At 40.9% G+C, this 24,511-nt stretch overlaps 1 protein-coding gene across 1 annotated transcript; it reads left to right on the top strand.

Annotated features, from left to right (window-relative positions):
• Window positions 1-20,418: 20,418 nt before the first annotated feature.
• Window positions 20,419-23,830, top strand: LOC139419395 (transcription factor SOX-4-like). The gene has a single exon (XM_071169344.1). It carries the CDS (start codon window positions 20,952-20,954, stop codon window positions 22,083-22,085), a length of 1,134 nt encoding a protein of 377 aa, XP_071025445.1. The 5' UTR covers window positions 20,419-20,951; the 3' UTR covers window positions 22,086-23,830.
• The last annotated feature ends 681 nt before the right edge of the window (window positions 23,831-24,511 follow it).

Consider the following 24,511-nt stretch of genomic DNA (forward strand, 5'->3'; position numbering starts at 1 on the left):
CTCACCACTGTTCATCTCAGCACAGAGACATGTCTCCTCCCTCCTTACTCCCTCACCAGTGTTCATCTCACCACAGAGACATGTCTCCTCCCTCCTTAATCCCTCACCAGTGTTCATCTCACCACAGAGACATGTCTCCTCCCTCCTTACTCCCTCACCACTGTTCATCTCACCACAGAGACATGTCTCCTCCCTCCTTACTCCCTCACCACTGTTCATCTCACCACAGAGACATGTCTCCTCCCTCCTTACTCCCTCACCATTGTTCATCTCACCACAGAGACATGACTCATTATGGCGGTTAATTTGGGTGAGTTGAGGAGAGGAGTAGGGAAGATGAGAAGGACAGTACGTGGATGTCTGAAGCAATTGCATTGCTTTGTGAGTTCAGCTCTGAGGTCCGAGTCTATAACCCCTGGTCTAGTCTATAACACCTGGTCTACAGTCTATGACACCTGCTCTAGTCTACCAAACCTGCTCTAGTCTACCAAACCTGCTCTAGTCTACAAAACCTGCTCTAGTCTATAACACCTCCTCTAGTCTACCAAACCTGCTCTAGTCTATAACACCTGGTCTACAGTCTATAACACCTGCTCTAGTCTATAGCCCTTGCTCTCCAGGCTATAACACCTGCTCTAGTCTATAACACCTGCTCTAGTCTATAACCCTTGCTCTAGTCTACCAAACCTGCTCTAGTCTATAACACCTGCTCTAGTCTACCAAACCTGCTCTAGTCTATAACACCTGGTCCACAGTCTATAACACCTGGTCTACAGTCTATAACACCTGCTCTAGTCTATAACACCTGGTCTACAGTCTATTACACCTGCTCTAGTCTATAACACCTGGTCTACAGTCTATAACACCTGCTCTAGTCTATAACACCTGCTCTCTAGTCTATAACACCAACTCTCTAGTCTATAACACCTACTCTCAAGTCTATAACACCTACTCTCTAGTCTATAACACCTACTCTCTAGTCTATAACACCTACTCTCTAGTCTATAACACCTGCTCTAGTCTATAACACATACTCTCTAGTCTATAACACCTGCTCTAGTCAATAACACCTACTCTCTAGTCTATAACACCTACTCTCAAGTCTATAACACCTGCTTCTAGTCTATAACACCTACTCTCTAGTCTATAACACCTGCTCTAGTCTATAACACCTGCTCTCTAGTCTATAACACCTGCTCTAGTCTATAACACCTGCTCTCCAGTCTATAACACCTGGTCTACAGTCTATAACATCTGCTCGCTAGTCTATAACACCTGCTCTCCAGTCTATAACACCTGGTCTACAGTCTATAACACCTGCTCTCTAGTCTATAACACCTGCTCTAGTCTATAACACCTGCTCTCCAGTCTATAACACCTGCTCTCTAGTCTATAACACCTACTCTCTAGTCTATAACATCCGCTCTCTAGTCTATAACAGCTGCTCTCCAGTCTATAACACCTGGTCTACAGTCTATAACATCTGCTCTCTAGTCTATAACACCTGCTCTCTAGTCTATAACACCTACTCTCTAGTCTATAACACCTGCTCTAGTCTATAACACCTGCTCTCCAGTCTATAACACCTGCTCTAGTCTATAACACCTACTCTCTAGTCTATAACACCTGCTCTAGTCTATAACATCTGCTCTCTAGTCTATAACACCTGCTCTAGTCTATAACACCTACTCTCTAGTCTATAACACCTGCTCTAGTCTATAACACCTACTCTCTAGTCTATAACACCTGCTCTAGTCTATAACACCTGCTCTCCAGTCTATAACACCTGCTCTCTAGTCTATAACACCTACTCTCTAGTCTATAACACCCGCTCTCTAGTCTATAACAGCTGCTCTCCAGTCTATAACATCTGCTCTCCAGTCTATAACACCTGCTCTCTAGTCTATAACACCTACTCTCTAGTCTATAACACCTGCTCTCTAGTCTATAACACCTGCTCTCTAGTCTATAACACCTGGTCTACAGTCTATAACACCTGGTCTACAGTCTATAAGACCTGCTCTCCAGTCTATAACACCTGGTCTACAGTCTATAACACCTGCTTTCTAGTCTATAACACCTTAAATAGTCTATAACACCTGCTCTAGTCTATAACACCTAACCTAGTCTATAACACCTGCTCTCTAGTCTGTAACAGCTGCTCTCTAGTCTATAACACCTGCTCTCCAGTCTATAACACCTGCTCTAGTCTATAACACCTACTCTAGTCTATAACACCTGCGCTCTAGTCTATAACACCTACTCTAGTCTATAACACCTGCTCTCTAGTCTATAACACCTGCTCTAGCCTATAACACCTGCTCTCTAGTCTATAACACCTGCTCTCTAGTCTATAACACTTGCTCTAGTCTATAACACCCGCTATCTAGTCTATAACACCTGCTCTAGTCTATAACACATACTCTAGTCTATAACACCTGCTCTCCAGTCTATAACACCTGCTCTAGTCTAGAACACCTGCTCTCTAGTCTATAACACCTGCTCTCTAGTCTATAACACCTGCTCTAGTCTATAACACCCGCTCTCTAGTCTATAACACCTGCTCTAGTCTATAACACATACTCTAGTCTATAACACCTGCTCTCCAGTCTATAACACCTGCTCTAGTCTATAACACCTACTCTAGTCTATAACACCTACTAGTCTATAACACCTATTCTAGTCTATAACACCTGCTGTCTTGTCTATAACACCTTATATAGTCTATAACAACAGATATAGTCTATAACACCTGCTCTAGTCTATAACACCTGCTCTCTTGTCTATAACACCTTATATAGTCTATAACAACTGATATAGTCTATAACACCTGCTCCAGTCTATAACACCTGATCTCTAGTCTATAACACCTGCTCTCTAGTCTATAACACCTGGTCTAGTCTATAACACCTGCTCACTAGTCTATAACACCTGCTCTCTAGTCTATAACACCTACTCTAGTCTATAACACCTACTCTAGTCTATAACACCTACTCTAGTCTATAACACCTGGTCTAGTCTATAACACCTGCTCACTAGTCTATAAAACCTGCTCTCTAGTCTATAACACGTACTCTAGTCTATAACACCTACTCTAGTCTATAACACCTGCTCTCTAGTCTATAACACCTGAAATAGTCTATAACACCTACTCTAGTCTATAACACCTGCTCTCTATTCTGTAACACCTACTCTAGTGTATAACACCTGAAATAGTCTATAACACCTGCTCTCTAGTCTATAACATCTGCGCACTAGTCTATAACACCTACTCTAGTCTATAACACCTAATCTCTAGTCTATAACACCTGCTCTCTAGTCTATTACACCTGCTCTAGTCTATAATACCTGATCTAGTCTATAACACCTGATATAGTCTATACACCTGCTCTAGTCTATAACACCTTGTATAGTCTATAACAACTGATATAGTCTATAACACCTGCTCTAGTCTATAACACCTGCTCTCTAGTCTATAACACCTGCTCTAGTCTATAACACCTACTCTAGTCTTTAACACCTTAAATAGTCTATAAGTCTATAACACCTGCTCTCTAGTCTATAACATCTGCTCACTAGTCTATAACACCTACTCTAGTCTATAGCACCTAATCTCTAGTCTATAACACCTGCTCTCTAGTCTAAAACACCTGGTCTCTAGTCTACAGCACCTGATCTAGTCTATAACACCTGCTCTCTAGTCTATAACACCTGATATAGTCTATAACACCTGACATAGTCTATAACACCTGCTCTCTAGTATATAACACCTGGTCTCTAGTCTATAACACCTGCTCTCTAGTTTAAAACACGTACTCTAGTCTATAACACCTACTCTAGTCTATTACACCTACTCTAGTCTATAACACCTACTCTAGTCTATAACACCTGATATAGTCTATAACACCTGATATAGTCTATAAAACCTGCTCTAGTCTATAACACCTGATATAGTCTATAACACCTGCTCTCTAGTCTATAACACCTGCTCACTAGTATATAACACCTGCTCACTAGTCTATAACACCTACTCTAGTCTATAACACCTGATATAGTCTATAACACCTGATATAGTCTATAAAACCTGCTCTAGTCTATAACACCTGAAATAGTCTATAACACCTGCTCACTGGTCTTTAACACCTGGTCTAGTCTATAACACTTGCTATCTAGTCTATAACACCTGCTCTAGTCTATAAAACCTGGTCTAGTCTATAACACCTGGTCTAGTCTATAACACCTGCTCTAGTCTATAACACATACTCTAGTCTATAATACCTGCTCTCCAGTCTATAACACCTGCTCTAGTCTAGAACACCTGCTCTCTAGTCTATAACACCTGCTCTCTAGTCTATAACACCTGCTCTAGTCTATAACACCCGCTCTCTAGTCTATAACACATACTCTAGTCTATAACACATACTCTAGTCTATAACACCTGCTCTCCAGTCTATAACACCTGCTCTAGTCTATAACACCTACTCTAGTCTATAACACCTACTAGTCTATAACACCTATTCTAGTCTATAACACCTGCTGTCTTGTCTATAACACCTTATATAGTCTATAACAACAGATATAGTCTATAACACCTGCTCTAGTCTATAACACCTGCTCTCTTGTCTATAACACCTTATATAGTCTATAACAACTGATATAGTCTATAACACCTGCTCCAGTCTATAACACCTGATCTCTAGTCTATAACACCTGCTCTCTAGTCTATAACACCTGGTCTAGTCTATAACACCTGCTCACTAGTCTATAACACCTGCTCTCTAGTCTATAACACCTACTCTAGTCTATAACACCTACTCTAGTCTATAACACCTGGTCTAGTCTATAACACCTGCTCACTAGTCTATAAAACCTGCTCTCTAGTCTATAACACGTACTCTAGTCTATAACACCTACTCTAGTCTATAACACCTGCTCTCTAGTCTATAACACCTGAAATAGTCTATAACACCTACTCTAGTCTATAACACCTGCTCTCTATTCTGTAACACCTACTCTAGTGTATAACACCTGAAATAGTCTATAACACCTGCTCTCTAGTCTATAACATCTGCGCACTAGTCTATAACACCTACTCTAGTCTATAACACCTAATCTCTAGTCTATAACACCTGCTCTCTAGTCTATTACACCTGCTCTAGTCTATAATACCTGATCTAGTCTATAACACCTGATATAGTCTATACACCTGCTCTAGTCTATAACACCTTGTATAGTCTATAACAACTGATATAGTCTATAACACCTGCTCTAGTCTATAACACCTGCTCTCTAGTCTATAACATCTGCTCACTAGTCTATAACACCTACTCTAGTCTATAGCACCTAATCTCTAGTCTATAACACCTGCTCTCTAGTCTAAAACACCTGGTCTCTAGTCTACAGCACCTGATCTAGTCTATAACACCTGCTCTCTAGTCTATAACACCTGATATAGTCTATAACACCTGACATAGTCTATAACACCTGCTCTCTAGTATATAACACCTGGTCTCTAGTCTATAACACCTGCTCTCTAGTTTAAAACACGTACTCTAGTCTATAACACCTACTCTAGTCTATTACACCTACTCTAGTCTATAACACCTACTCTAGTCTATAACACCCGATATAGTCTATAACACCTGATATAGTCTATAAAACCTGCTCTAGTCTATAACACCTGATATAGTCTATAACACCTGCTCTCTAGTCTATAACACCTGCTCACTAGTATATAACACCTGCTCACTAGTCTATAACACCTACTCTAGTCTATAACACCTGATATAGTCTATAACACCTGATATAGTCTATAAAACCTGCTCTAGTCTATAACACCTGAAATAGTCTATAACAACTGCTCACTAGTCTATAACACCTGCTCACTAGTCTTTAACACCTGGTCTAGTCTATAACACTTGCTATCTAGTCTATAACACCTGCTCTAGTCTATAAAACCTGGTCTAGTCTATAACACCTGGTCTAGTCTATAACACTTGCTATCTAGTCTATAACACCTGCTCTAGTCTATAACACCTACTCTAGTCTATAACACCTGATATAGTCTATAACACCTGCTCTAGTCTATACCACCTTATATAGTCTATAAAAACTGATATAGTCTACAACACCTGCTCTCTAGTCTATAACACCTACTCTCCAGTCTATAACACCTGATCTCTAGTCTATAACACCTACTCTAGTCTATAACACCTGCTCTAGTCTATAACACCTGCTCTGTAGTCTATTACACCTGCTCTCTAGTCTATAACTCATACTCCCTAGTCTATAACACCTACTCTCTAGTCTATAACACCTGCTCTCTAGTCTATAACACCTACTCTAGTCTATAACACCTACTATAGTCTATAACACCTGATATAGTCTATAACACCTGCTCTAGTCTATAACACCTGATATAGTCTATAACACCTGATATAGTCTATAACACCTGCTCTAGTCTATAAAACCTGGTCTAGTCTATAACACCTGGTCTAGTCTGTAACACTTGCTATCTAGTCTATAACACCTGCTCTCTTGTCTATAACACCTTATATAGTCTATAACAACTGATATAGTCTATAACACCTGCTCCAGTCTATAACACCTGATCTCTAGTCTATAACACCTGCTCTCTAGTCTATAACACCTGGTCTAGTCTATAACACCTGCTCACTAGTCTATAAAACCTGCTCTCTAGTCTATAACACGTACTCTAGTCTATAACACCTACTCTAGTCTATAACACCTGCTCTCTAGTCTATAACACCTGAAATAGTCTATAACACCTACTCTAGTCTATAACACCTGCTCTCTAGTCTATAACATCTGCGCACTAGTCTATAACACCTACTCTAGTCTATAACACCTAATCTCTAGTCTATAACACCTGCTCTCTAGTCTATTACACCTGCTCTAGTCTATAATACCTGATCTAGTCTATAACACCTGATATAGTCTATACACCTGCTCTAGTCTATAACACCTTGTATAGTCTATAACAACTGATATAGTCTATAACACCTGCTCTAGTCTATAACACCTGCTCTCTAGTCTATAACACCTGCTCTAGTCTATAACACCTACTCTAGTCTTTAACACCTTAAATAGTCTATAAGTCTATAACACCTGCTCTCTAGTCTATAACATCTGCTCACTAGTCTATAACACCTACTCTAGTCTATAGCACCTAATCTCTAGTCTATAACACCTGCTCTCTAGTCTAAAACACCTGGTCTCTAGTCTACAGCACCTGATCTAGTCTATAACACCTGCTCTCTAGTCTATAACACCTGATATAGTCTATAACACCTGACATAGTCTATAACACCTGCTCTCTAGTCTATAACACCTGGTCTCTAGTCTATAACACCTGCTCTCTAGTTTAAAACACGTACTCTAGTCTATAACACCTACTCTAGTCTATTACACCTACTCTAGTCTATAACACCTACTCTAGTCTATAACACCTGATATAGTCTATAACACCTGATATAGTCTATAAAACCTGCTCTAGTCTATAACACCTGATATAGTCTATAACACCTGCTCTCTAGTCTATAACACCTGCTCACTAGTATATAACACCTGCTCACTAGTCTATAACACCTACTCTAGTCTATAACACCTGATATAGTCTATAACACCTGATATAGTCTATAAAACCTGCTCTAGTCTATAACACCTGAAATAGTCTATAACAACTGCTCACTAGTCTATAACACCTGCTCACTAGTCTTTAACACCTGGTCTAGTCTATAACACTTGCTATCTAGTCTATAACACCTGCTCTAGTCTATAAAACCTGGTCTAGTCTATAACACCTGGTCTAGTCTATAACACTTGCTATCTAGTCTATAACACCTGCTCTAGTCTATAACACCTACTCTAGTCTATAACACCTGATATAGTCTATAACACCTGCTCTAGTCTATACCACCTTATATAGTCTATAAAAACTGATATAGTCTACAACACCTGCTCTCTAGTCTATAACACCTACTCTCCAGTCTATAACACCTGATCTCTAGTCTATAACACCTACTCTAGTCTATAACACCTGCTCTAGTCTATAACACCTGCTCTGTAGTCTATTACACCTGCTCTCTAGTCTATAACTCATACTCCCTAGTCTATAACACCTACTCTCTAGTCTATAACACCTGCTCTCTAGTCTATAACACCTACTCTAGTCTATAACACCTACTATAGTCTATAACACCTGATATAGTCTATAACACCTGATATAGTCTATAACACCTGATATAGTCTATAACACCTGCTCTAGTCTATAAAACCTGGTCTAGTCTATAACACCTGGTCTAGTCTGTAACACTTGCTATCTAGTCTATAACACCTGCTCTAGTCTATAACACCTACACTAGTCTATAACACCTGATATAGTCTATAACACCTGCTCTAGTCTATACCACTTTATATAGTCTATAAAAACTGATATAGTCTACAACACCTGCTCTCTAGTCTATAACACCTACTCTCCAGTCTATAACACCTGATCTCTAGTCTATAACACCTACTCTAGTCTATAACACCTGCTCTAGCCTTTAAGACCTGCTCACTAGTCTATAACACCTGCTCTCTAGTCTATAACACCTACTCTAGTCTATAACACCTACTATAGTCTATAACACCTGATATAGTCTATAACACCTGCTCTCTAGTCTATAACACCTGATATAGTCTATAACACCTGATATAGTCTATAACACCTGCTTTCTAGTCTATAACACCTGGTCTAGCCTATAACACCTGCTCTCTAGTCTATAACACCTACTCTCTAGTCTATAACACCTACTCTAGTCTATAACACCTGATATAGTCTATAACACCTGCTCACTAGTCTATAACACCTGGTCTAGTCTATAACACTTGCTATCTAGTCTATAACACCTGCTCTAGTCTATAACACCTACTCTAGTCTATAACACCTGGTCTCTAGTCTATAACACCTGGTCTAGTCTATAACACCTGGTCTAGTCTATAACACCTGCTCTCTAGTCTATAACACCTACTCTCTAGTCCATAACACATGCTCTAGTCTATAACACCTTCTCTAGTCTATAACACCTACACTTGTCTAGAACACCAGGTCTCCAGTCTATAACACATACTCTTGTCAATAACACCTGGTCTAGACTATAACACCTGGTCTAGTCTATAAGAACTGGTCTATAGTCTATTACACCTACTCTCTAGTCTAAAACACCTGCTAACTAGTCTATAACACCTGCTAACTAGTCTATAACACCTGCTCACTAGTCTATAACACCTGGTCTCTAGTCTATAACACCTACTCTCTAGTCTATAACACCTACTCTAGTCTAAAACATCTGGTCTCTAGTCTACAGCACCTGATCTAGTCTATAACACCTGCTCTCTAGTCTATAACACCTGATATAGACTATAACACCTGCTCTAGTCTATAACACCTGCCTTCTCGTCTATAACACCTGCTCTCTAGTCTATAACACCTACTCCAGTCTATAACACCTGCTCTCTAGTCTATAACACCTGCTCTCTAGTCTATAACACCTACTCCAGTCTATAACACCTGATCTCTAGTCTATAACACCTGGTCTCTAGCCTATAACACCTGGTCTCTAGCCTATAACACCTGCTTTACATTGTCTTCCTTTAGAGTGCGTCTCTCCTACGTGTCGCTCGTCTTGTAGGATTTTTTGTAAGTGAATAATTTTTGGTAAGATTAACTCTGGACTCTGTTGAGTATGAAAGGGGATTCAGTGGACGATGTTACCTTGGCAACATTTTGGAATTTTAGGACAGCATATGGAATGTTAGGACAGCATATGGAATGTTTGGACAGCATATGGAATGTTTGGGCAGCATATGGAATGTTTGGACAGCATATGAAATGTTAGGACAGCATATGGAATGTTTGGACAGCATATGGAATGTTTGGACAGCATGTGGAGTGTTTGGATAGCATGTGGAATGTTAGGACAGCATATGGAATGTTAGGACAGCATATGGAATGTTAGGACAGCATATGGAATGTTAGGACAGCATATGGAATGTTTGGACAGCATATGGAATGTTAGGACAGCATATGGAATGTTAGGACAGCATATGGAATGTTAGGACAGCATATGGAATGTTTGGACAGCATATGGAATGTTAGGACAGCATATGGAATGTTTGGACAGCATATGGAATGTTTGGGCAGCATATGGAATGTTTCGACAGCATATGGAATGTTAGGACAGCATATGGAATGTTTGGACAGCATATGAAATGTTAGGACATTATATGGAATGTTTGGACAGCAAATGGAATGTTTGGACAGCATATGGAATGTTTGGACAGCATATGGAATGTTAAGACAGCATATGGAATGTTTGGACAGCATGTGGAATGTTTGGACAGCATGTGGAATGTTAGGACAGCATATGGAATGTTAGGACAGCATATGGAATGTTAGGACAGCATATGGAATGTTTGGCCAGCATATGGAATGTTTGGACAGCATGTGGAATGTTAGGACAGCATATGGAATGTTAGGACAGCATATGGAATGAACTGCTCTTTAGTCTACATATAAATTATGTCATCCCTGAAGAGCACGGAGATGAAAAGATGTCATCCCTAAAGAGCACAGCGATGAATGATGTCATCCCTGAAGCACACGGAGATGAATGATGTCATCCCTGAAGAGCACGGCAATGAATGATGTCATCCCTGAAGCACACGGAGATGAATGATGTCATCCCTGAAGAGCGCGGATATGAATGATGTCATCCCTAAAGAGCACGGATATGAATGATATCATCCCCGAAGAGCATGGAGATGAATGATGTCATCCCCGAAGAGCACGGATATGAATGATGTCCTCCCCGAAGAGCACGGATATGAATGATGTCATCCCCGAAGAGCACGGATATGAATGATGTCATCCCTGAAGCACATGGAGATGAATGATGTCATCCCTGAAGAGCACGGATATGAATGATGTCATCCCTGAAATGCACGAATATGAATGATGTCATCCCTGAAGAGCACGGATATGAATGATGTACAGTCTGAGGAAAACATAAATCAGTAATGTCGTCTCTCTGTTTTGTTATTGATAATAATGGACAGCAAATCGCATTCTATAGTATACATGCACTATTGGTGTTCAATCGCATTGTATAGTATACATGCACCTATAGGTGTTCAATAGCATTCTACAGTATACATGCACCTATAGGTGTTCAATAGCATTCTACAGTATACATGCACCTATAGGTGTTCAATAGCATTCTACAGTATACATGCACCTATAGGTGTTCAATAGCATTCTACAGTATACATGCACCTATAGGTGTTCAATAGCATTGTATAGTATACATGCACCTATAGGTGTTCAATAGCATTGTACAGTATACATGCACCTATAGGTGTTCAATAGCATTGTATAGTATACATGCACCTATAGGTGTTCAATAGCATTCTATAGTATACATGCACCTATAGGTGTTCAATAGCATTCTATAGTATACATGCACCTATTGGTGAATTTCACACACATGCCATTACATGAATTACATTTCTATGTAAAGGCATCTGAAAATATGTAAAGATTCTGGCTACTTTCACAAGGTCATTTATTTTAACCTCCATCTTCTGAGAAAGAAAGGAAACTCTTTACCTAGCTTCCTTTCCATCCATCTCCACATTAGATTCATATCACCAGAACCAGAATAGACTCCACTATGAGCCAGTCCTCTGGGGGCTCTAAATTACATTGACTACTTTCAGAATGGTCTTGTTTTATTGCATATTCTGTCATTAAGTTTAATGTCAAAGTGATCATGGTTATATTTATCATATAGGGTGGGGAATAAGACTGGTGTCAGAGCAATAAAAAAAGTAGAAGAACTAGCAGATTGGTGGATAGAAGAGAGAAGGAGAGAGAGGGAGAGAGAGAGAGAGAGAGAGAGAGAGAGACAGAGAGATAGAGAGGAGAGAGAGAGAGACAGATAGACAGAGAGAGAGAGAGAGAGAGAGAGAGAGAGAGAGAGAGAGGAGACTGACTAACCCCATTAATTTACTCTTACTTAATTCCTTCTTTATTGTTTAATTTCAACTGTCTTCGGTGTAATTATGTTTCTAAAGGATTTTAGTCTTTGTACCTCCTGTGCCACATATGACACACGCTAAAACTCATATCTCCACACAATACTTGTAACAATGTACACAACAGCATCAAGAAAGCACCGCATTTGTTCACCTGATGAACATTTGAGAAAGTTTTGAAATCGCACGACACCCCCCCCTCCCCCCTCCTCTTTACAATCACAAACACTTGTTCACATCTCTAGCCTCTTTCTCAATGCTTTCTGCTGTCTGACAGGTGTGAGAACAGACTGCTGTTAGCCTGTAATTGGTGTGGCAGCAGTTTGTCAGCTTCATGGATAAATTGGATCCAATGTACTTTTGTCTTTCACATGTCTCCAGTACAAGGAAGGAATTCTCTAGGGGCATTGCAATCCCTCGTGCTCGGAGACTGGCGATGCCTGAAAGCTGTTCACCTAACACCAATCTTTGAAAGAAAAATGTGGACGTTTTCACCTCCATGTACAAAATTAGAAACTGTGGAGTCAATTCATTTGAGAGATATAAGTGATAGAAAAAGGCCCTCTCAACTGACTTCTACAGTAAAGACAAAAGTATAATTTAACCAACTTGGTATTTTATTCTTAAATTCTTTAATACTTGAAAGGCAAGAGCACCTCACACCACCTTTAGACTACACATCATCTAACCCTTATTCCATCATCTAACCCTTACCCTACAATCTAACCCTGACCCTACAATCTAACCCTGACCCTACAATCTAACCCTTACCCTACAATCTAACCCTTAACCTACAATCTAACCCTGACCCTACAATCTAACCCTGACCCTACAATCTAACCCTGACCCTACAATCTAACCCTTACCCTACAATCTAACCCTTACCCTACAATCTAACCCTTAATCTAACCCTTATCCTACAATCTAACCCTTACCCTACAATCTAACCCTGACCCTACAATCTAACCCTGACCCTACAATCTAACCCTTACCCTACAATCTAACCCTTAATCTAACCCTTATCCTACAATCTAACCCTTACCCTACAATCTAACCCTGACCCTACAATCTAACCCTGAACCTACAAGCTAACCCTTACCCTACAATCTAACCCTTAATCTAACCCTTATCCTACAATCTAACCCTTATCCCATCATCTAACCCTTACCCTACAATCTAACCCTTACCCTACAATCTAACCCTGACCCTACAATCTAACCCTTATTCCATCATCTAACCCTTACCCTACAATCTAACCCTTATCCCATCATCTAACTCTTACCCGACAATCTAACTCTGACCCTACAACCTAACCCATATTTCATAATCTAACCCTTACCCTACAATCTAACCCTTACCCGGTAATCTAACCCTGTCCCTACAATCTAACCCTTACCCTACAATCTAACCCTTAATCTAACCCTTACCCTACAATCTAACCCTGACCCTACAATCTAACCCTGACCCTACAATCTAACCCTTACCCTACAATCTAACCCTTACCCTACAATCTAACCCTTAATCTAACCCTTACCCTACAATCTAACCCTGACCCTACAATCTAACCCTGACCCTACAATCTAACCCTTACCCTACAATCTAACCCTTAATCTAACCCTTATCCTACAATCTAACCCTTATCCCATCATCTAACCCTTACCCTACAATCTAACCCTTACCCTACAATATAACCCTTAATCTAACCCTTATCCTACAATCTAACCTTTATCCTACTATCTAACCCTTATCCTACAATCTAACCCTTACCCCATCATCTAACCCTTACCCGACAATCTAACCCTTATCCCATCATCTAACCCTTATCCCATCATCTAACCCTTAATCTAACCCTTATCCTACAATCTAACCCTTATCCTACAATCTAACCCTTACCCCGTCATCTAACCCTTACCCTACAATCTAACCCTTACCCTACAATCTAACCCTTAATCTAACCCTTACCCTACAATCTAACCCTTACCCTACAATCTAACCCTTAATCTAACCCTTATCCTACAATCTAACCCTTATCCCATCATCTAACCCTTAATCTAACCCTTATCCTACAATCTAACCTTTATCCTACAATCTAACCCTTATCCTACAATCTAACCCTTACCCCATCATCTAACCCTTACCCGACAATCTAACCCTTATCCCATCATCTAACCCTTATCCCATCATCTAACCCTTAATCTAACCCTTATCCTACAATCTAACCCTTATCCTACAATCTAACCCTTATCCTACAATCTAACCCTTACCCCGTCATCTAACCCTTACCCTACAATCTAACCCTTATCCCATCATCTAACCCTTAATCTAACCCTTACCCGACAATCTAACCCTTATCCCATCATCTAACCCTTACCCTACAATCTAACCCTGACCCTACAATCTAACCCTGACCCTACAATCTAACCCTTAATCTAACCCTTACCCGACAATCTAACCCTTATCCCATCATCTAACCCTTAATCTTACCCTACAATCTAACCCTGACCCTACAATCTAACCCTTATCCTACAATCTAACCTTTATCCTACAATCTAACCTTTACCCTACAATCTAACCCTTACCCGACAATCTAACCCTTACCCTACAATCTAACCCTGACCCTACAATCTAACCCTTATCCTACAATCTAACCTTTATCCTACAATCCAACCTTTACCCTACAATCTAACCCTTACCCGACAATCTAACCCTTACCCTACAATCTAACCCTTACCCTACAATCTAACCCATACCCTACAATCTAACCCTTAATCTAACCCTTATCCTACAATCTAACCCTTATCCTACAATCTAACCCTTACCTTACAATCTAACCCTTACCCCGTCATCTAACCCTTACCCTACAATCTAACCCTTACTCTACAATCTAACGCTTACCCTACAATCTAACCCGTTCCCTACAATCTAACCCTTACCCTACAATCTAACCCTTACCCTACAATCTAACCCTTACCCTACAATCTAACCCTTACCCTACAGTCTAACCCTTAATCTAACCCTTACCCGACAATCTAACCCTTATCCCATCATCTAACCCTTAATCTAACCCTTACCCTACAATCTAACCCTTACTCTACAATCTAACCCTTACCCTACAATCTAACCCTTTCCCTACAATCTAACCCTTACCCTACAATCTAACCCTTACCCCACAATCTAAAACTTACCCTACAATCTAACCCTTACCCTACAATCTAACCCTTACCCTACAATCTAACCCTTATCCTACAATCTAACCCTTACCCTACAATCTAACCCTTACCCTACAATCTAACCCTTACCCCGTCATCTAACCCTTACCCTACAATCTAACCCTTTCCCTACAATCTAACCCTTACCCTACAATCTAACCCTTACCCTACAATCTAACCCTTACCCTACAATCTAACCCTTATCCTACAATCTAACCCTTACCCTACAATCTAACCCTTATCCTACAATCTAACCCTTACCCTACAATCTAACCCTTATCCTACAATCTAACCCTTACCCTACAATCTAACCCTTATCCTACAATCTAACCCTTAACCTACAATCTAACCCTTACCCTACAATCTAAAACTCTCAGCCTGGGGGACGACAGGGGTCCCTGCTCTTGTCTGGTCTGTGGTACTGAGCCCTCAGCCCCAGCCAGGGGCCAGTGGACCTCAAGTCCCAGAGAGGGAGCTCCTTGTCATTTAAGTCACAGCCTCTGGTGTCCTAGGCCCCAGCCGGGAGGCAGGTGACCTCAGGGACGACAGGGTCTCTGCTCTTGTCTCTGCCTGGTCTGTGGCCCCAGCCCCCCAGCTCTCAGCCCCCAGCCAAGAGGCAGGCGACCTCAGGGACGACAGGGTCTCTGCGCTTGTCTCTGCCTGGTCTGTGGCCCCAGCCCCCCAGCTCTCAGCCCCCAGCCAAGAGGCAGGCGACCTCAGGGACGACAGGGTCTCTGCCTGGTCTGTGGCCCCAGCCCCCAGCCTGTAGGTTGCAGACATACGGGCCTCAGGGAGGACAGAGAGCCCTGTGATGCCTCTCTGCTGTCAGACCAGTCGACACAGGTGACATGGTGGTCCCCAAAGCAGTCACTTCTCGCTGTTTATGTATGCTTCTCTGTAATGGTGACAGGGTGACACACACACACACACACACACACAGACACACAGACACACAAAGAAACAGCAGAAACGATGGTCACCTCTCAGTGCTCATGTATGAGCTTCTGATTCCCCCGGCCACGACACCATGACCCAGACATGATATATCTTCCCAGGTGTGTGTGTGTCACTGTGACTGGACCCCCGAAGGTCCACGTCAGTCCCTCTGTTCAATATGGATGTATTTATCTGGGTTCGATACACAGGCTTATATAAAGGCCCTTTCTGTTTGCAGTATTTATCTGGGTTCGATACACAGGCTTATATAAAGGCCCTTTCTGTTTGCAGTATTTATCTGGGTTCGATACACAGGCTTATATAAAGGCCCTTTTTGTTTGCAGTATTAGGAGACAGGCAGTCTTAATTGTATATGTTTTTAAACGTAGGCAACTATGTCCTAGAATTGACTAATATATCTTCTGTTTATACTCTGAGAACCTGATCGAATCTCTGTGTGTATAGGACAATACCTGCAACCCGATCTCAGGTGGCTCGGTGCAGCCCTGTAAAAAAAAAAGAACAACCTACAACCTTGAAAACGGGCAGATGTTCAAACTAACTCAGCTCGACTTCAGGAATCAGAGTTTGACACTAAACAATGATCTCTTGTCCGAATGGGCTACAGGATTAAAGTGTTGACGCCGGGGAATCATTAACGGAGCTACGCTGCCTGGCGGCTGCTACCTGGATAAGATAAGGCTCACCTGTTTAAACATGCATATAAATCAATACATTTCATATATGACACGCTGAATGGTGAGCGTAGGCTACCATCTGTCCCTTTTGCAATGAATAACACAGAGTTTGTAAATGATTAAGAGTAATGGTTTTAATGAAAAAGTGTTGTTTTTTTAAAAAACAAAATGTAAGAACGTTTTCTATACTGTCTGAAGTGAATCCTAACTTAACATCCGCGGGCAAAGGCCTAAAATATATAAATCATTGTTTTGTATCCCAAATACATCAATACAATGCATATATTTTGCATACCTTAAGTCTCTATATGTTTTAGGATAGGACTTGTAATTTTCCAATCAATGCTCATCATGACAGAGGTCTCTCTGTATGTGTGGAGACTTGCACAAAATGAACAGTGGCATTCCAAGCAATATGACCATCTGGTGATATAGATAACGTATCAGAAATCATCAAGCGTGTATCTGGCGAATCATGTGGCTTACGCATTCCATGCGTGTGTCATCAATACGGGAAGTGACGTCGCTGATTGGCTACACACGCCGAGCTTAATTTTTCTCCGTGTATTGTACAAATTCAAGGCAGGTGAAGAGTACATTATTGAATCAGGGATACACTGGTCACATTAATATATATTTTTAAAGATTAATAAAAAATCAAATAAAATATTAATGGTCAAGATTTTTTTTTTTAAGTAGGCTAATTAAAAATAATAATTGACTATGAAATCATAAATATGAATGATAAAAGTGGTGAATAAGTCGATGTGCATATACTGTTGTTGCTTTGACGACACGTACATGTTGCTAAAGACATTGGAAACTCTTGAGATGTATTTGTTGGAAGAACCGACAGTTTCCAGAACAGAGAATCCGAGAAGAGCGAGCAGCTCGAGGCGCTGAACACCTGTTGCGATTAGACTGGCACGCGACCCATTCTAAGCACTCGCGTGGCAGCTGCGCAAACGTTAAACAAAAGTAGTAAAATAAAGTTTGAAATGCATTGAAGATTTCTATTCAAATACACACGCACGGACGCGAGCATGGACGCGCTCTCTCTCTCTCTCTCTCTCTCTCTTTCTCTCTCTATCACATACGCTCGCACACACACACACACGCACACACTTTAAAATGATAGGCTTTTATCCACGACACTACAGTCCACCCACCCACCACCCAACGTGTGCTCAATGACGCACCATACAACAAAACATGTGCAATCAACATACAAAAATATGCTCGTAAAACGGGTAAACTATTGAAACGGGATCTCTGCTTTTCAAGAGAAATACAATAAGTCGTAATAGTGTTTTCTTTCCCTCTGGCGGTGAATGGAACAATGCTGCCACAAGCCATCTGGTCAAGGTGTGGATAGAACACCCGATACCCCCTCAGCCAGGTGCTGGGCTGTAGCCCTAGTCCGACCTCGTCTTCACTGTCTCCATCTATTACTGTTATTATGTTGTATTAAGAGCAGAGAATAGGGTTAGGTTTCGAGGTTTTGGGGGCCGGGTTAACCCATAGAAACAACCTCTATAGAACAGTGTAGATTGCGAGTGTTTTGGCTGCCACCCATGAGTTTACCAGTCAAATTGCCAAGGTTCGAGGTTTCAAGCCCTTTTCTAAATTCTATCGGTTCTTATTCTATGGGTAAGCGTCGAGCTCTTTGGTTTATGAGTTGTCACTCCATGTATATTCCAGTCATTCTCAATGAACCCACACAAACTGGAGCGCAATTACATGTGCTTTAACTCGCTTTACTTGCGGACAGATATCAGATCATGTATTATGAAGCACAATTGTGCTCAGTGACCAGCGGTATATCTACGTCTTAGGCTGCTACCGGGTTGAACTATTAGAATCTCTTTTTGTTTCTTCATCTGTGACGCCTCAGTCACGTGACGGGCTGTAGCGGTACGTGTGTACTAGGTCTGCCTGTAATGAACAGCACAGCTAAAGGTTGATAGCCTACCTGTAATAATTACACCTTGAATGAATTTCACTTGATTTGGCCTTTGACAAAGTCGGAATGGTGATCAGAATTACAAACACTCTCAGTAGTTACTGACTGTGTAGCAAAACAATGTTCGACCGATTGGCTGAGTGTTTGACCGAGTAACATTATGTAATTCATCTCTCCTACATATGCAAAGTTCTGGGAGCGGAGGTGTGTCTGAATTCTTTCATAGGTAGAGAACTCTGTCATTTAGCTCCGCGCTGCCATCTAGTGACACACACAAAACGCATCGCTGTTCCTCAGAAGTGAACTTGGCTGTTTTGTGATATTCGCCGTCTGCTTTAATACATGTGTAATATCAAAAACATTGGCAACAAAGGCTACTGGGGGTGATGTTTTAAGTCATTATAATATCTTTATATTCTAGGAGGTAGATGTGAGAACTCAGAATATTGTCTGTTCATGAAATGTTGTGTTTTGTTCCACTCAATGTTCGTGCGCAAAAGTGCTCATGCCTCATGCGTAAAAACGCTTTCTCCAGTGTGTCTTATTACCACGCTCTCCGGTCTACCATGGCCATTTGTATCTAAAAAAAAAAAGTGTACTGTGTAGTCTCAGCTTCCACCTCTCTCCTTTCTCCTCTCCGCCAGCTACAGCAGTGAGTGCTGGGCGTGCGTAATGTGACAAAGGAACGCCCGTGTCGTCCTCGGCTCCGCCCTCTCTCGGAGTCAGCCTGGTGAAAGTGGAGCCTGCTGAAGAATCTCTTCTCACCAGTACAACAACTCAACTGAGGGAGTCCGCATGCATGTGTCTAGACATTTCCGTGTTTGCGAGCCGAGCTTGCACTGAATGCACTCGCGCTGGAAATAAAACGAGACTCACTGAACTGTTGAGTGACATTATGCCATGTTTGTTATTGTTATGAACTCGACGAACCTGTAGGGGCCATAAAAATATAAGTATATAATTAAATACAAATGACTTTGTTATAAACATCATATTACACCTCTGTATTATAGCAGGGTGAACCATAAATTATCATAAATTAGTATAATTACTCATATACAAATATATGCTAGAACCTATTTATATATTCCCTCAAACATTATCTCTTTATCATAATAGACCATTCCAATCCAAACAAAGTTAACAAGTTGTTCCATGCCTCCCCTTATGCAACAGTAGGCCTATACTACTCTGAATGATATGATGCATCGCATTAGACTGGTTCCCATACATACAGCAACACCTTAATGATATAGGTATGGCTGGTTGGTGTAGAAAAAGTCCAAAACATAAGTATGTCTCTTTAAAGAGAAGTTTGTGTGTATACTGGAATGAGGTCAGACATAAAGCTCCTCATTGCACGCGCTGATTATTATTAGATTCCTTTTTTTTTTTGGTCCAATGAGAAGAAACTGGGCGTGGTTTTGGCACTAGACAGGGTAGAGACAGCCACGGATTGGCTGAATTGTATCGCCATTATATCTTTGGAAAAGGATAAAGCTGCACGGGGAGAAATTAGAGGCTGCTGAAAGTTACCGAGTGCGCAGCAGAAAGGTAGATCCTAGTTCTAGTGAAACAAGCTTCTTCCCGCATGGTGCTCGGAAAGAAAAGCTATGCAGAAAAAGAGTTACCTTACTTTAGAAACTTTGAACATTTTCAGTGTCAGTGCGCTCACACAGCCACTCAGTTTGCTTTCCGCTGCTTACACGGCACATGTTTATGTCCTACACGACTGCTAGAGTTGATTAGCTTAGGCTACATAAAGCATTGTCGGAGGAAACAGAGTGGAAAACGGGGGACAGTTTTACACCGTTCGTTCTGTATCATATTACAGAGACTCGAAAAAAAGAACTTTTAACAAATCCAGCATTTTTTAACGGCTATCAACGGATTCCTGTGGTTCCGGTTCGGCACATCTCAGGACTGACTTCTATTTTCACACAGCCAGCTAGAATTGTAAAGTAAAATAATTTTATTTAAAAAAAATAAACCTACAGTGTGGAACTGAACTGGAGAGCAAGCAGGCGCACTCTCATTGACATTATAATCATGGTACAGAAGACAAGTAATGCGGAGAGCTCCGAGGCTGTGTTCGAGGGAGAGTCGTCCGATTCCGGAGCTATGGACCTGGACATGGCATCCTCACCGAGCCCCGGCTCCACGGCTTCTTCCGCGGGGGAAGGCAAACTGAACCCCGCCTGGTGCAAAACACCCACCGGTCACATCAAGAGGCCGATGAACGCTTTCATGGTGTGGTCACAGATTGAAAGGCGTAAAATTATGGAGCAGTCACCGGACATGCACAACGCGGAGATATCCAAGAGACTGGGCAAGCGCTGGAAGCTACTGAAAGACTGCGACAAGATCCCCTTCATACGAGAGGCGGAGCGGCTCAGACTCAAGCACATGGCGGACTACCCAGACTACAAGTACCGGCCCAGAAAGAAGGTGAAGTCCAGCAGCTCCAAACCGGGGGGCGAGAAGGAGGGAAAGGTCAGCGGTAGCAACTGTAACACCAGCATGAAATCATCTTCTAAAAAGAGTGGCTCAAAATCATCCAGTAAACCTCATAAAATAGTTTTTGGGAACAGCACCAAAACACCATCATTCCCAGAACAAGTCATCGGCACAGATCACCATTCTCTTTACAAATCCAAGTCTGTTTCTGCTGCCAAACAAATACCTGACAAGAAGAAGCGTATGTATGTGTTCGGGGGCAGCAGCCTTAGCCACAGTGTGAGCCCGTCTTCAGCAGCGGTGCCCGCCAGTCCCACACTCAGCAGCTCCGCGGATTCCAGCGAACCACTCAGCCTGTACGAGGACGCGACAGCCAGCAGCAGGCAGGGCGGCGAGTCTCCCTCCAGCGCCTCGGAAGACTACACTACTATGCGGGCGTCCTCCCCTACTCCCTCCGCTTCTCACTCCTCGTCCTCCTCCCAATCCTCTTCATCAGATGAGGAGTTTGAGGATGATCTACTGGACATTAACTCTAGCCCTGGTTTTGACAGCATGTCTCTGGGAAGCTTTGGGTCCTCGGTTTTGGACAGAGACTTGGATTTTAATTTCGAGTCGGGCTCCGGTTCTCACTTTGAGTTTCCCGACTACTGCACCCCAGAGGTGAGCGAGATGATTTCAGGAGACTGGCTAGAGTCGACCATTTCTAATTTGGTGTTCACGTATTGAGCGAGAGAAATAGAGAACGAGAAAACCCACAAGCAGGAAATGTTGTCTTACTATTCTGAGCAAAAAAAGGGATTCCGGTAAAGTGATTTTGTGTCATACCGTAACCTACCAAGGGTCCCTCCCGCCGAGAAAGAGACTGCAAGTCCCCACGCGCTGACTGTTGAACAAAGCGAGAGAATAACTTGCTTTTTATTTCAAGAATCAACTGTCGACTGTTATTATGAGACACGGCTACAAGTAAGCAGAAGTATTGCCTCGACTGGAGAGGAAGATATTGTTGCGCCCTGAGTAGGAGTGATCGGGTCCTATTGAAAGAAACACTCGATCAGAACTGGAAAACTGTGATTGATTTGCACGATTATAATGATGGCGGGTTTAGATCAGCTATACTTTATTAATCAATGTGAGTTACTTAAAAGGGACATGTTGAGAAACGTTTTATGATCGCCAAGTGAACTTCAACAGACTTACAGAGGTACAGAAATAGGCTGGATGTCTGGACGGTTTTTTGTTGTTGTTGTCATCGAGGCAGATGGATTTATGAACCAGGTGGGTTGTTGACCTAAAAAGTCAAACCTTTTTTAAAAGATAAAACGCATGATGTTACCTGTCCTCTGTTTTACTGAGATGTATGTTAGACTGTCGAACAGTTGAAACTAGTTTTAGGGTTATTTAAATGGATAGATGGGCGCTATGTTTGATTCCTTTTTTTTTTTTACCTAAAAGGAACCAAAAAAAATCACCAGCTGTTTTAATTCTTAACTTCAGGATTCAAACGCAACTGAAATCTGTGCTGAACTTTATACACATCTCTACAATTCAGGACCAAAATTATTTTATGTTTTTTCTGATGTTATGTATAGAGAAATTCTCACCGATTTTTTTATTTTTTTTTCATCCTCGAATTTCCTTTTGTTCATTTTTTTCAGAGGACATTTTTATATGATGTATTTATATACTGGCCAAAACATTTTCGACTTAATTATTATTATTTTTTTTTCTTGTACTGGTCTTGTTATGATGTTTTCCCTCACCGTCTGTTTCCTTCGCTGAAAGAAGGGCTAGACTTTTCACTTTTGATTTTTTATATTTAAATGTAGACTTTTGACACTTAAAGAGAGGAAACATTTGTTTATTTTGTCCGTGTATTTTTGTACAGATATATATCAAAGGGGGTGTCAATCGGTGTATATCGCTGTTTGGATTTCCTAATTTTAAAGATCCAGGTGGCCGGTTATCTCATGAATCGGCCTTCTGTCCATGTTTACAGTATCAATCTGCAGGCTTCTTAAAGACACAGTACCACATTTCAATACCCCTGTGAACATGCGCTTCAACTCACACACACACACACACAGTATTTTGAGCAGGCACACTTCTGCATTTCATTTTAGAATCTTGCCTAATAAAGAAAGATTGTAGCTTTAAATGAACAATTTCTTGGCGTTTTTATATCGACATTCGGGATTAAAACCACCGGATGGAAGAATATAAAATATAAAGTAATATTCAAATTGGGTATTTTGAGTTCCCGCAAACAACAATTAGGTAGACCAACTGCTTTTCTCATTGTATTTGAATATGTAATCTTTTCTACTTGTTCGCTAACTCTAGCTAATTGTTTTAGTATCTTATGGCATGGTGAATGAATAGTATTTTGTATTTCCGATTCAGGTTATAGCTGTTTGTGTTTATATATATATATATATATAAAAAAAAAAGATTTAAAAAAAAGATAAGAAAAATGAGGAGAAAACCGTGAAAACATCTTTGTACATTTGACTGTGTATCATAAGCAAAAAATATTGTGTGTTTTATGTGTAGTTAAGCTATACCATGACAGGCACTAGAACTGATTGCTTTCTACTATCTTTACTGGTTGTTCAGGATTTTTTTTATTTTATTTTATATATATATATACAGTTTTAAATATATTAACTTTATTTTCATCCCATTTCTGTGCAATATGCTGTGTAGAATATTGTTTTGCCTAATCATTGCCATAACAAAAGTTTTGAAAAGAGGGAGGGGGGGGGTGGGAGGGGGGGGGAAACTCATGCCAGCTAATCGTGTCTATTCACTGCCTGTCAGATTGTTGATAATTCTGTACATAACTTTTTTTCATTTTTTTTTTCAAGAAGGAAATAAAAATCAGCTGGAACTGAAACACATCCCTCGTCTCTGTCGACTCATTCTGTCTGATCTATAGAAGATTCCTTTAAAAAAAAATCAAAACCACTACTTTAATGTATACTTGATGTTTACAGTCTACAATCATTGTTATATCGTACTCCTCTCTGTTGACGCATTCTTGGTCTGATGTTTGTACGTGTATAGAAATGCTGCTTTTTTAAAAAAAAACATGAAAACAGGGTGTACATTTACTGCACACAAATCATGTGCACGTATACAAAACCTACTAGTGC

This window comes from Oncorhynchus clarkii, chromosome 2 (assembly GCF_045791955.1).
Source record: "Oncorhynchus clarkii lewisi isolate Uvic-CL-2024 chromosome 2, UVic_Ocla_1.0, whole genome shotgun sequence".
NCBI classification, from domain to species: Eukaryota; Metazoa; Chordata; class Actinopteri; order Salmoniformes; family Salmonidae; genus Oncorhynchus; species Oncorhynchus clarkii.

What these genes read in the sequence shown, in the direction of transcription:
- LOC139419395 (XM_071169344.1), top strand. Translation starts at nt 20,952, where the DNA reads ATGGTACAGAAGACAAGTAATGCGGAGAGCTCCGAGGCTGTGTTCGAG.